At 43.9% G+C, this 14,364-nt stretch overlaps 1 protein-coding gene across 2 annotated transcripts; it reads left to right on the top strand.

Annotated features, from left to right (window-relative positions):
- Window positions 1–510: 510 nt before the first annotated feature.
- LOC123085622 (SCAR-like protein 1) lies at window positions 511–6,841 on the top strand. Of its 2 annotated transcripts, none has more exons than XM_044507283.1 (9): window positions 511–1,061; window positions 2,034–2,194; window positions 2,304–2,427; window positions 2,509–2,638; window positions 2,813–2,880; window positions 2,987–6,056; window positions 6,158–6,241; window positions 6,321–6,428; window positions 6,538–6,841. In XM_044507283.1, exons 1-9 carry the CDS (start codon window positions 907–909, stop codon window positions 6,577–6,579), a joined length of 3,942 nt encoding a protein of 1,313 aa, XP_044363218.1. In that variant the 5' UTR covers window positions 511–906; the 3' UTR covers window positions 6,580–6,841. The 2 variants fall into 2 exon arrangements, with proteins under 2 accessions (XP_044363218.1, XP_044363219.1); XM_044507284.1 differs by lacking the exon at window positions 511–1,061 and adding an exon at window positions 1,544–1,883.
- Window positions 6,842–14,364: the final 7,523 nt, after the last annotated feature.

Genomic DNA, 14,364 nt, shown 5'->3' with positions numbered 1-14,364 from the left:
CTATGCTGGCTGGTTGGTTGTTGCAGGGCTACAGATAGTGTGCTGTGGGGTTGGGGAATTTGTAGGGTGTTGTGGTTGGGCACCGTTTTGTCCCGTCAAAATCGGGACGAAATCTTGTAGCGTACTGCGCCTGTGAGTCGTGTTTTCGTCGTGTAACGGCATCATGTGACACGTAAAAAGGCATCAACTAGCTGGTTTTGCCCTGTGACCGTTGTCTGGTTGGATATGGATGTCCTTCCTGATTCTTACGGGATTAAACACGCGCTTATGTAAGTGGAAATCTGAATAATCACACGGAGCAGGAGCTGTGTAAGTAGAATTTACTCTGCGCAAACGCAAATGTGCTCATGGGAAGCTTGGCGTTGGCACTAGGCAGTTAAAACTGCCATCGCAGACGGCGTGGAAAGTCATTCCGAAGCCACCTTCGAATTCAGTTACGCACGGGCACGGCAGTGAAGGGGATCACGCTTAACAAGTTCCGCTATAGTACCAAGCAACATTGACTCATTGTCCATTAACAAGTTCACATGATGCACTACGCCGGAGTATGGGCGGGCCCCTCTCGTTGCTGCGGAGATAAAACCAAGAGAGAGAGACACCGCAATTAGCTACGAGTAACCCCCTTTAATCCCGCTCCCTCCCCTGAGAAGTACGAGAAAGAGGCACAGAAAAAACAGAAAGGCCACCGCCGCGAACAACACCGGCCACGCCCAACCTTTTGGGCCTTCATTTAGCGAGGCCAATCCTAAAGTGTAGGAGGATCCTCCTACACCTCTGCGCTCCTGCCTCTGCCTGAGCCACCGGGATCGGCAATCAACCGGGAAAAGCTGCCATTGCTGCTGCTGCAGGAGCAGGAGCAGCAGGAGGCGGGAGGGGAGCTCCCGTCCGGAGCAATCAAGGACGACAATGCCTCTGTCAAGGCACACGGTGGCCAACGAGTACTCCCTCGGCGGCCGCGACCTCTACAAGCGGGCCGACCAGCACGACCCCGAGGCCGTCCTCGACGGCGTCGCCACCGCCGGCCTCGTCGGCCTCCTCCGCCAGCTCGGCGACCTCGCAGAGTACGTCCATGCCGCTCCCTCCCTTGCTATCTCTTCTGAGTTTCTCTTTTCTTTTCTTCCGTCGGACGAATTCTACTTCTTGCGAACATTTTTGGATTCTTATTTTTGCGTCATGAATCATCAGTATTGCTGGGTCAGTGGTGTTGACAGCGAGTAGATCACCTAATGCTTTTGTTATGAGCAAATTCGGTGGTTTTCAGACCCTTTTTCCAGACCAACTAAACTAGGTGATTGATGTATGGATTAGCGCCCTTGACTTCGAGGTGGTTAACTGTTGCTGTTGATAGTCTTGTCCTTGCTAGGCAACACAGAGCAGTTTCCTTTTCTTGGTTGTGATCAAGCACTCTCTTGTCATCATATAACTTCCACCATTATTTAATCTTATGTTCCCATTCATTCACTGATAGAGAAAACAACTTTGATTATTGTATATAGAGTTTCAAGGTTGAAGCAAAGACAATACAATACTGCTCTAAAAGTAACCAAAGTTTGACCCCTAGAAATCACAAGACGCTGCATTACAATCGAGTTTCCCTTATCAAATTAATCCCCCCCTTAAGTTGTTCTTGGGATCGATGGAGACGATCATTGGCTTTTCGGTTTTTCATCAACTTCAGATTTTCTTTCTTTTATGTTTTTTTTAATGCGAGGGGTCCAGTACAACTGTACAACTCAGCTATAATATCCTTGTGTTTGGCTTCAATGTTTCAGAGGTTCTTGAATTGCACCTAAGCCACATGTTAGGACATACTCCATACTATTAGTTCAATCTTCAGTGTTCTTGGTCTTATGATCTTTTGGTGTAGCAGTGGCATTTAATTAGTAAGCACTTTTCTTCTCAGACGAAATTTCTGCAACCACTTCAATTTTTCGCTATAACGTACTAGTGCAATTATAGGAAGATGCATCAGAATTCATAACTCAGACGTCTTGACCATGATGCCATCGTATGGCACCATCATCTGTGAGCAGATTTGCAGCAGAGGTCTTCCACGGGCTGTATGACGAGGTGATGACCGCGTCGGCGCGGGGGCATGGGCTCGTGCTCCGGGTGCAGCAGCTGGAGGCAGAGTTGCCCCTACTGGAGAAAGACGTCTGTCACAGAGATTACCTGTACGTTGCTTCTAACAGGGGTGGGTTCAGCACAGAGCACAAACTTCCTCTCTGTAAACTTGCATCTTTGGACTGCTTGTAGTTTTTCTCTTTTTGCTGTACTGAGATAACGTTGCCATGCTCATGCAGGAGTTGATTGGCATGCGAACCTGAGGGTGGACCATGGGGTTGTGACGACGGGCGACACGCCTCGCTTCATCATGGATTCCATCAAGCAGTGCCATGGGCCTCCAAGATTGTTCATGCTTGACAAGTATGATGAGTTTCTGTCTTTTGTAAGTTGGAGGTAACGAAGCGATGTACTCGTGTTTATGGAAGTTTGGTCAACTTTCAGGTATGATATCGGCGGCGAGGGAACGTGCATGAAGAGATACTCGGACCCGGCCTTCTTCAAGACAGATTCCGCGTGTTCCAGAATGCTGCAGGAAGGAATTAGAACAGAAAGAAGACCAATTAGAACCATGGTAATCAACTGTTAATCTCTAGTGTTGTTATTGCATTAAGTTCATATATACTAGTTCACTCAGTTGTAATCTTTGTTGATATAACCCTACTAGTCTAAATCAGAATAAGAGTTTCTTGTGCTAACTGTTTATCTGGAAAGGATATTCAACATATTTTGTTCCTTCCTTTTGCAGGAGATCAGGCCGGACCTGCAGAATGCTGAGATTTTCAGACCTTCTGATGGAGCCAACAATGACTCAAGGTACACCCCCATCCCCCATAAGAACAACAAAAATCTAATGCTAAAGTGTAACTTTATTGTTCTCTGTTTATTCCTTCTCAAACAAACTTTCCATTTCCCTGCATAGGTTCAAGACTGATTTATCGGGTGAAGCGTTGGATGAGGTCCCGCCAAGGCGCCAGCGGCTGAAGCACCGACAACTAAACGGGACCGTGTTCCGAAGCTTCAGACCGCAGATGCAGGACCTTTATGGAAAGGCTTCACCAGAGGAGAAAACCTTCTCCATGGATCGGTCAGAGGTGCAGATATCTTTCACCGACTCACCCGACACAAACGCCGAAGAGAGAGATATCATGGTGGACACTTCCAGCAGCACTGAGAAGGGCAAGGGAGGCTACTACGCCACAGCACGCAAGAGGAGGTCGACTTCCCAAGAAACCCCGTCAAGCTGTTCAGCAGGAAGCAGCAAGGGATACAGCTCTGAAGTTGATATTTACGTGGACACACTCACCACAATGGGGTCTGAAGTGGAGACAGACTCAGAGCACAGGGACCATGGTGGACAAGGTGCCTTTGCATCGGCACCGTCGGGCAAGATGTGCTCTGATGCTCAGGGTGCCGCCGTCTCCAGGTCTAGTACCTTCAGTAAAAAGGAGGACTCTTGCTCTTCAGATGTTGGCTCAGCAAACAGAGACGAGGCTGATCACTCCGAAGGAGATGTCGCTGTCTGTGTAACGGAGGCCAAGCTTGTTGGTGGTGAACATGAGAGGACTAGCTCGTTGGAGGAATTGTTTTCGCAAGAAAAGCCGGTTTCTTGCGAGCATGAGAGGACTGTTTCCTTGGAGGAACTGCTCACTGGTGACATACTTCTTTCAGAGCCCGACACAAGGGAATTAGCCACGGAGTCCAATAGCAATGCTATTGTCAGTAATGCTACACCCGATGGTACAGTTGATGCTACTAAAAGGGCCAAGGGGAACAATGTTTCGGCCATTTCCTTCAAGAAAACAGCGAGCAAGAGGTGTGTCGAAAGCATGGAGCTGTTTGCCTCAAAAGTCGGCATTCTGCCCAGGAAACTCTCCAAGAAGCATGACCCGTTCTCTGATTCTCTCCGTAACATGGCAAAGGAGCTGCTTGAGCTCAAGTGTGATGGCACTCAAGATACTGACTTGTATGAGTTTGAAGCGAATGGCGATGGATTCGACGTCAAGTGTCGGAAAATGGCTCACCCTCCTATTGAAATCATGGAGGAGAGTTTCAGGAAGAGCATTTCTTTTGATTCACCTCAAGATGTTGGTTCAAGGGAATGCCAGCTGGAAGTAGTGGACCAAGAGTCAGACCATGATGTCCCAACTGCTGACAGTCCACAAGATTCAGTGCCTGATGAAAATGGTTTTCAGCACACCGATGTCTACCTGACAGACATCACATCACCGAGTCCCAAAAAAGAAGAAGAGGAAGAAGAAGAAGATGAAGAAGAAGAAGAGGAGGAGGAGGAGGAAGAAGAGGAAGGATGGACGGTTGCAGCACCTGATGAGCATTCATCTGCTGGCATGCTCAATCATGCATCAGAGCTTATTCAAGAGCACACTGAGGATATACATACCGAAGGTGCTTCTGAAAATGCATCTGATATGGGTGAAGATTTGAAAGAAGTCTGCATTTGCGAAGAGCGTGTCAATGCGGAAGATGCTGATGGATGCAGTGAATCTGATGAATATGCATCGGAGGAAGAAATCACAGAGAACACAGGAGAACATGTGGTTCCAGATGATGTGATCTCACCGATTTCATCCAAGCAATCTGATGATCCTTGCCAAGTAACTCCATTCACTCTCAAAGATGCAGATTTGGCAGCAGCAAGGGAAGGCCAGGACAACTACATCCCTGAAATGAAGCATGTCACCTTGCTGGAAACAGTCGTGGAAACGGGACTACCTAAAGTTGTGACTGAACCAGTAGTCAGCAGCGAGGCTGCCGTGCCAGATGATGAACAGTGCTGTCTACATCCAGAAACTAGTTTACCACAAGATACTGTTCTTGGTAGCTGTGAACTTCTAGACCAAAATGAGCAACTGCAACTGCACAGCTCATCCATGATGTCTGCCACTCCAGATCCAACTGTAAAGACAGGGGAAATGCATGAATTGTATGAAGAACCGCCTAATCCATGCAACAGCATCAGCACTGACATTTTTGCAGATCAATTGGCTCCTGACTCCACAGATTTGCCGCTGCCCAGCATTTCAAGTTTTGATTGGATGCTTAGTGGTTTAATGAAGAAGTCATTGAACGTGCTTCCTGCTCCATCAAGTGATATAAATCTACAAGAGATTAGTTCTTCTGAAGATACTGAAGAAGCACCACCACTTCCACCTCTTCCGCCGGTGCAGTGGCGAGCGACCAAGCCTCAGACAGGATCCGCATCTTTATTTGCAAAATTCGGGAGACCACCAAGGCCAAAACCTCCAGTGAAACAGCTAGAAAATGAAAATAACTCTGCACCCGGCGAAACAAATCAAGAATCTGAAAATGTTCAGGAAATAAGCTGGAACAATGGTTTTAGTTCGCAGAAGGAAATGGCACAGGCAACAACACTTTGTAGTCAGACTCGGACAGATCTGTTACCTGAGAGTGATTCTCAAGAGAATAATGTCCAAGAAGGATACAAAGAGTATGATGTGCAGTCTTCTAATCTATTTTGCTCATCAGAAGTCAAGTGCAACACAGACGTTACTTCAGTAGGCGACGACATCCACGCTTTGAAGCCGCCTGAGCTTATAGTAATTCCAGAGGAGGCTTGGTCTGAGCTCGTAGATATAAAACCGATACTGAAGCAGGAGGAAGAGAGAAAACAACAGCTCATAAATGGAGTTTCTGATTGCAGTAGCATTCATACCAGTGGTTTGCCAATTGAAAAGACCACTGTGGAGCATGAAAGATTTGACCAAAAGGAGGAATTGTCAGCAGCAGATAGCAACACAACTACAGATTCAGAAGAAAACAAACCAAATGGGCTTCCTTGTCAAGATGATATTCAGAATCCTGACTTCTCAGTGCAACAGGAAGATAAATCCAATGACATTAGGGAGTTCTCTTCGGCATTAGAAGAGGAACTAGCAAAGTTGCCTCCTCATTCAGTGCCAGAACCACCTAGATATCCTCTGCTTCAAGTTATTTCTCATGATAGAAGCATGGTATACAATATAACTACTTCCATGTTCTGTGTTTTTTTCCCACCACTTTAAGATCATCACCCTGAGTATATTGACTTAATTTTTTCTTTTCATGTTTGTAGCTAAGAAAGGCTCCAACTTTGGTTCAGCCATCAAGTAAGCTTTCAGATGAGAAGAACACAGTGTTGGATCAGATAAAGAACAAGGTAAGCCTTCACCCTGCACATAAACAACATCGTTGTTCAGCTAGATTATATCCTAAATATAAAAATGATTTGTTTGCAGACTTTCAACTTGAAACCGGTTGTTGCAAAGAGACCAAATGTGATGGGTGGTCCAAGAACAAACTTGCAAGTGGCGGCCATTCTCGAGAGGGCCAACGCGATTCGCCAGGTTAAACCCTCTCGCTTCATCCTGTATATATCTTGCTAGAAGTTTCAGCTGACAATAGCTTTACCATATGGCACGGTACCGAGATGACACCTTCTTCTTTTAAAAACAGGCGGTTGCTGATGACGATGACGAGGATAGCTGGAGTGAGTAGCTTTCCTCGGAGCAATTTGGCGGCTGATGTTTCACATGTTATGCGCAGGTCTTGTGCTCGTGTTCTTGCATGAAGAAAATGGTAGAATATATCAGTAGAGTCAAATGCACCTTTTTCTTCATCTCGAGAACACCATGCCAAGACAGTTTGATCTGTGCTAGCGTATTTTGACGTTTTCGGGGCATGCCATATGTTTATTATCTTTTGATGTGCCTCCTGAAGTTTGATTTTTGATAAGGACTGTGTGTACGCCTATAGACTAGTGTGATTGTTGTAACTTGAGTGTATATAGAAGAAGCAAAAGTGCACATTTTGTCTGGTCAAAACCAAGTCTTCTGAAGCCAAGGAGACCTGTTGTCGCCCTATCTCTTCATCATTGTCGCCGACCTACTGCAACAGATGATCTAGCAAGACTGCAACCTTCTACATCTTAGCCACCCTTTGTTCTCACACCTACCGCCAACAATTTTGCAGTACGCCGACAACACTCTCATCATCACCGAGGCTTCGATTAACGCATCCATACAGCTAAAAAGCATACTCCACAAATTTTCTATGGCAACTGGCCTCACTATAAACTTCACAAAAACCATGTTTGTAATGCACGTCTGCCCTGTTTTCGCAGCCGACATTGCCACCACACTGCAGTGCACGACCTCCACCTTCCCGCAAATTTGCGTAGGACTACCCTTAGCACCCACATGCTTACCTGCTAACGCTTTCCTCCCAATCATAGAACGATGCCGGAATTTTTTGACAGGCTGGCGGGCCAAACTTCTCTCTAAGGGCGACAAATTTATCCTACTGTCGTCTGTACTTGACTCCATCCTGGTCTACTTTATGTCTGTCTTCCTTATTCCAAAGAGTGTTCTAGAAACACTAGACTTGATTCAACGAGCCTTCTTTTGGACCGCAGAGGAAACCTGCATCGATGCACAATGCTTAGTTGCCTGGAAAAATGTATGCAAACCGAAAAGGTTTGGGGGTTTAGGCCTGAAAAATCTTCATCAGCAGAACAAATGTCTCCTGATGAAATTCTCTGTAAAAGCACTACTACCAGACCAAACGCCTTGACTAGATTGGATCGCCCTGCAACACCCTAATGCTCTCATCGCTCCACAAAATAGTCGGTTCTTCCTCTGTCGTACTATCAACCAACAACTGTTGAGGAACGCAGTATTTCAAAAAAATTCCTACGATCACGCAAGATCTATCTAGGAGATGGGTAGCAACGAGCGGGGAGAGTGTGTCCACGTACCCTCATAGACCGAAAGCGGAAGCGTTTAGTAACGCGGTTGATGTAGTCAAACGTCTTCGCAATCCAACCGATCCAAGCACACATTCAGCTCGATGACGTCCCTCGATTTCTTGATCCAGTTGAGGACGAGGGAGAGTTCCGTCAGCACGACGGCGTGGCGATGGTGATGATGAAGTTACCGGCACAGGGCTCCGCCTAAGCACTACGACGATATGACCGAGGTGTGTAACTGTGGAGGGGGGCACCGCACACGGCTAAGAGAAGACCTGGTGTGCCTTTGGGGTGCCCCCTGCCCACGTATATAAAGGAGGAAGGGAGAGAGGCCAGCCCTCCTAGGGGCGCGCCAAGTGTAGGGAGTCCTACAAGGACTCCCAAGTCCTAGTAGAATTCTCTTTCCTTTTCGGAGTAGGAAAGAAGGAAAGGAGGGAGAGGAGAAGGAAAGGAGGGAGAGGAGAAGGAAAGGGGGTGGTGGCGCCCCCACCCCTTCTCCAATTCGGTTTGGGCAGGGGAGCCGCGCGCCACTCCATGGCCCTTCTTCCCTCTCTCCACTAAAGCCCAATAAGGCCCATTAACTTCCCCTGGCGAATTCCCGTAACTCTCCGGTACTCCGAAAAATACCCGAATCACTCGGAACCATTCCGATGTCCGAATATAGCCTTCCAATATATCGATCTTAACCTCTTGACCATTTAGAGACTCCTCGTCATGTCCGTGATCTCATCCGGAACTCCGAACAAACTTCGGTCATCGAATCACATAATAATACAAATCGTCATCGAACGTCAAGCGTGCGGACCCTACGGGTTCGAGAACTATGTAGACATGACCGAGACACATCTCCGGTCAATAACCAATAGCGGAACCTAGATGCTCATATTGGCTCCTACATATTCTACGAAGATCTTTATCGGTCAAACCACATAACAACATACATCATTCCCTTTGTCATCGGTATGTTACTTGCCCGAGATTTGATCGTCGGTATCATCATACCTAGTTCAATCTCGTTACCGGCAAGTCTCTTTACTTGTTCCGTAATGCATCATCCGTAACTAACTCATTAGTCACATTGCTTGCAAGGCTCATAGTGATGTGCATTACCGAGAGGGCCCAGAGATACCTCTCCGATACACGGAGTGACAAATCCTAATCTTGATCTATGCCAACTCAACAAACACCATCGGAGACACCTGTAGAGCATCTTTATAATCACCCAGTTATGTTGTGACGTTTGATAGCACACAAGGTGTTCCTCCGGTATTTGGGAGTTGCATAATCTCATAGTCAGAGGAACATGTATAAGTCATGAAGAAGGCAATAGCAATAAAACTAAATGATCATTTATGCTAAGCTAACAGATGGGTCTTGTCCATCACATCATTCTCCTAATGATGTGATCCCGTTCATCAAATGACAACACATGTCTATGGTTAGGAAACTTAACCATCTTTGATTAACGAGCTAGTCAAGTAGAGGCATACTAGGGACACTCTGTTTTGTCTATGTATTCACACATGTATCAAGTTTCCGGTTAATACAATTCTAGCATGAATAATAAACATTTATCATGATATAAGGAAATATAAATGACAACTTTATTATTGCCTCTAGGGAATATTTCCTTCAGTCTCCCACTTGCACTAGAGTCAATAATCTAGTTCACATCGCCATGTGATTTAATGCCAATAGTTCACATCACCATGTGACCAACACCCAAAGGGTTTACTAGAGTCAATAATCTAGTTCACATCGCCATGTGATTAACACCCAAAGAGTACTAAGGTGTGATCATGTTTTGCTTGTGAGAGAAGTTTAGTCAATGGGTCTGTCACATTCAAGGTTGTCAGAATCATGATTCTGTTATACGATTCTACGACTTTATGATCCAAATGACCCCTATGATTCTACGATTTTAGTTCATAGAATCTACGTTTCTACGATCCTCATAGTGAAGATTCTATGATTTGCGATCCTGCCATCGGAGCACCGATCCAATTCAAAATCGCGATTCTGACAACCTTGGTCACATTCAGAGCCATATGTAAGCTTGCATCGACGTAACTCTTTAAGACGAACTCTTTATCACCTCCATAACCAAGAAATATCTCCTTAGTCTTCTAAGGATATTTTTGACTGCTGTCCAGTGATCCACTCCTAGGTCAATGTCGTACCCCCTTACCAAACTCATGGCAAGGTACACAATAGATTTGGTACACAACATAGCATACTTTATAGAACCTATGGCTGAGGCATAGGGAATAACTTTCATTCTCTTTCTATTTTTCTGCCGTGATCGTGTTTTGAGTCTTACTCAACTTTACACCTTGCAATATAGGCAAGAACTCCTTCTTTGACTGTTCCATTTTGAACTACTTTAAAATCTTGTCAATGTATGTACTCATTGAAAAATCTTATCAAGTGTCTTGATCTATCTCTATAGATCTTGATGCCCAATATGTAAGCAGCTTTACCGAGATCTTTCTTTGAAAAACTCCTTTCAAACACTCCTTTATGCTTTCCAGAAAATTCTACATCATTTCCGATCAACAATATGTCATTCACATATACTTATCAGAAAGGCTGTAGTGCTCCCACTCACTTTCTTGTAAATACAGGCTTCACCGCAAGTCTGTATAAAACTATATGCTTTGATCAACTCATCAAAGCGTATATTCCAACTCTGAGATGCTTGCAGCAGTCCATAGATGGATCGCTGGAGCTTGCACACTTTGTTAGCACCTTTAGGATTGAGAAAACCTTCTGGTTGCATCATATACAACTCTTTAATAAATCCATTAAGGAATACAGTTCTGACATCCATTTGCCAGATTTCATTAAATGTGGCAATTGATAACATGATTCAGACAGACTTTAAGCATTGATACGAGTGAGAAAAATCTCATCGTAGTCAACACCTTGAACTTGTCGAAAACCTTTTGCGACAATTCGAGCTTTCTAGATAGTAACACTACTATCAGCGCCCGTCTTCCTCTTGAAAGATCCATTTATTCTCAATGGCTCGCCGATCATCGGGTAAGTCAATCAAAGTCCATACTTTGTTCTCATACATGGATCCCATCTCATATTTCATGGCCTCAAGCCATTTTGTGGGATCTGGGCTCATCATCACTTCCTCATAGTTCGTAGGTTCGTCATGGTCTAGTAAAATGACTTCCAGAACAGGATTACCATACCACTTTGGTGTGGAACATAATCTGGTTGACCTATGAGGTTCGGTAGTAAGTTGATTTGAAGTTTCATGATCATCATCATTAACTTCCTCACTAATTGGTGTAGGAATCACTAGAACTGATTTCTATGATGAACTACTTTCCAATTTGAGAGAAGGTACAATTGCCTCATCAAGTTCTACTTTCCTCCCACTCACTTCTTTCAAGAGAAACTCCTTCTCTAGAAAGGATCCATTCTTAGCAACAAAGATCTTGCCTTAGGATATGTGATAGAAGGTATACCCAACAATTTCTTTTGGGCATCCTATGAAGACACACTTCTCCGATTTGGGTTCGAGCTTATTAGGATGAAACTTTTTCACATAAGCATCGCAATCCCAAACTTTAAGAAACGACGGCTTAGGTTTCTTGCTAAACCATAGTTCATACGGTGTCGTCTCAACGAATTAGACGGTGCCCTATTTAACGTGAATGCAACTGTCTCTAATGCATAACCCCAAAACAATAGTGGTAAATCAGTAAGAGACATCATAGATCGCACCATATCCAATATAGTACGGTGATACGTCTCCAACGTATCTATAATTTTTGATAGTTTCATGCTGTTTTATTATCAATCTTGGATGTTTTATAATCATTTTATAGTCATTTTATATCATTTTTTTGGTACTAACCTATTGACATAGTGCCAAGTGCCAGTTGTTGTTTTTCCATATTTTTTACACCGTAGAAAATCAATATCAAACGGAGTCCAAATGCCACAAAACTATACAGAGATTTTTTATGGGCCAGAAGGAAGGCAATGGGCCCTGGTTGCACCTGGGAGGTGTCCCGAGGGGGGCACAACCCACCAGGGCGTGCCAGGAGGTCCAGGCGCGCCCTGGTGGGTTTTTCCCACCTCGGGTGCCCCCCGGACCGCCTCTTTGCTCTATAAATACCACAATATTCCAGAAACCCGAAAGGCATCGACGAAATATTCATCCAGCCGCCGCAGAGTCCAGAACCACAAGATCTAATCTAGACACCATCTTAGATGGGGTTCACCACCTCCATTGGTGCCTCTCCGATGATGCGTGAGTAGTTCTTTGTATACCTTCGGGTCCATAGTTAGTAGCTAGATGGCTTTCTCTCTCTCACTAAATTCTCAATACAATGGTCTCTTGGAGATCCATATGATGTAACTCTTTTACGGTGTGTTTGTTGTGATCTGATGAACTTCGAGTTTATGATCAGTCATATCTTTTTATATCCATAAAAGTTATTTGAGTTTATTTGATCTCTTATAGCCTCGTATTTCTTCTCCGATATTTGGGTTTTGTTTGGCCAACTTGATCTATTTATCTTGCAATGGGAAGAGGTGCCCGGTAGTGGGTTCGATCTTACGGTGCTTGATCCTAGTGACAGAAAGGGAACCGATCGATACGTATGTATCATTGCTACTAAGGATAAAAAGACGAGATTTATATCTACCGCCATATAGATAAACGGATCTTGTCTACATCATGCTGGATAGCGGTTGATGTGTGGAGTAATAGTAGTAGATGCAGGCAGAAGTCGGTCTACTAATCTTGGACGTGGTGCCTATGTAATGATCATTGCTTGGAGATCATCATAATTATTTGAGGTTCTATCAATTGCCCAACAGTAATTTGTTTATCCACTGTTTGCTATTTTTCTCAAGAGAAGCCACTAGTGAAACCTACAGCCCCCGGGTCTCCTTTCTCATATATTTGCCTTGCGATCTACTTTCCCTTTGCATTTTTATTGAGATCTATTAAACCAAACATACAAAAATACCTTGTTGCATTTTATCTTTATTTATTTTATTTGGCGTTCGATCTATCAATCTACTACAATTTACCTCACATCCGTTTGCCTATCTTGAGGCGCCATACCCCGGAAGGGATTGACAACCCCTTTAACACGTTGGGTTGCGAGGTGTTGTTATTTGTGTGCAGGTGTTGCTTACGTTGTGTTGCTTGGTTCTCCTACTGGTTGGATACCTTGGTTTCATAACTGAGGGAAATACCTACCGTCGCTGTGCTACATCATCCCTCCCTCTCCAGGGAAATACCGACGTAGTTCCAGCTACCATCAAGGAGAATTTCTAGCGCCATTGCCGGGGAGGATCTTCGTCATAACCAGGTTCCTAATCACAAATCTCATCTCCTTGCAATTTACATTATTCGCCATTTACCTTTCGTTCCCCCCCCACTACACAAAAATTTGCCGTTTTATTCGCCTCTCTTTTTCCGTTCGCCGTTTTCTTGCCAGATCTGTTTTTGAGTGCAATCTTATTTTGTGGTCATCATGACTCAAGAGAACACCAAGTTATGTGATTTCTCAAATACCAACAATAATGATTTTATTGGCACTCCGCTTGCTCCTCCCGCCACTAGTGCGGAGACTTGTGATATTAATACTGCTTTGCTAAATCTTGTTATGAAAGACCAATTTTCCGGTACTCCTAATGAGGATGCCACGTCCCATCGTAATACCTTCATGGAATTATGCGATATGCAAAAGAAAAAAGATGTGGACAATGATGTGGTCAAGATGAAATTATTTCCATTCTCTTTGCGTGATTATGCAAAAATTTGGTTCTCTTCTTTGCCTCGTAATAGTATTGATTCTTGGAATAAGTGCAAAGATGCTTTTATCACTAAGTATTTTCCTCCCGCAAAAATTATTTCCCTTAGAACTCAGATCATGAATTTCAAGCAACTTGAAAATGAGCATGTTGCGCAATCTTGGGAAAGGATGAAAATGATGCTAAGGAATTGCCCAATTCATGAGTTAAATCTTTGGATGATCATACAAATTTTTTATGCGGGATTGAATTTTGTTTCTCATAATCTTTTAGATTCCGTCGCAGGTGTTACTTTTATGGAAATTACTTTGGTTGAAGCCACCAAATTTCTTGATAATATTATGGCAAATTACTCGCAATGGCATACCGAAAGAGCTCCTACTAGTAAAAAGTTAATTCTGTTGAAGAAATTTCTTTTTTGAGTGAAAAAGTTGATGCTCTTGTGAAATTGGTTGGTAGTAGAAGTGCTCCTATTGATCTTAATGATATGCCTTTGTCTACTTTGATTGAGAAAAATAGTGATGCCATAGACGTGAATTTTATCTCTCAAAATAATTTCAACAACAATGCTTATAGAGGTAATTTTAATCCTAGGCCTTTTCCTAGTAATTCCTCTAACAATTATGGTAATTCCTATGGAAATCAATCTTATAATAATAATAGGAACACCTATTATCTTGAGAATAATATTAAAGAATTTATCAGTACACAAAAAGTTTTCAACACTTCCATAGAAGAAAAGTTGA

The sequence above is a fragment of the Triticum aestivum genome, chromosome 4A, assembly GCF_018294505.1.
Source record: "Triticum aestivum cultivar Chinese Spring chromosome 4A, IWGSC CS RefSeq v2.1, whole genome shotgun sequence".
NCBI classification, from domain to species: domain Eukaryota; kingdom Viridiplantae; phylum Streptophyta; class Magnoliopsida; order Poales; family Poaceae; genus Triticum; species Triticum aestivum.
Note: the sequence above shows the minus strand (reverse complement) of the source record. Positions and strands in the feature narration are given on the sequence as shown.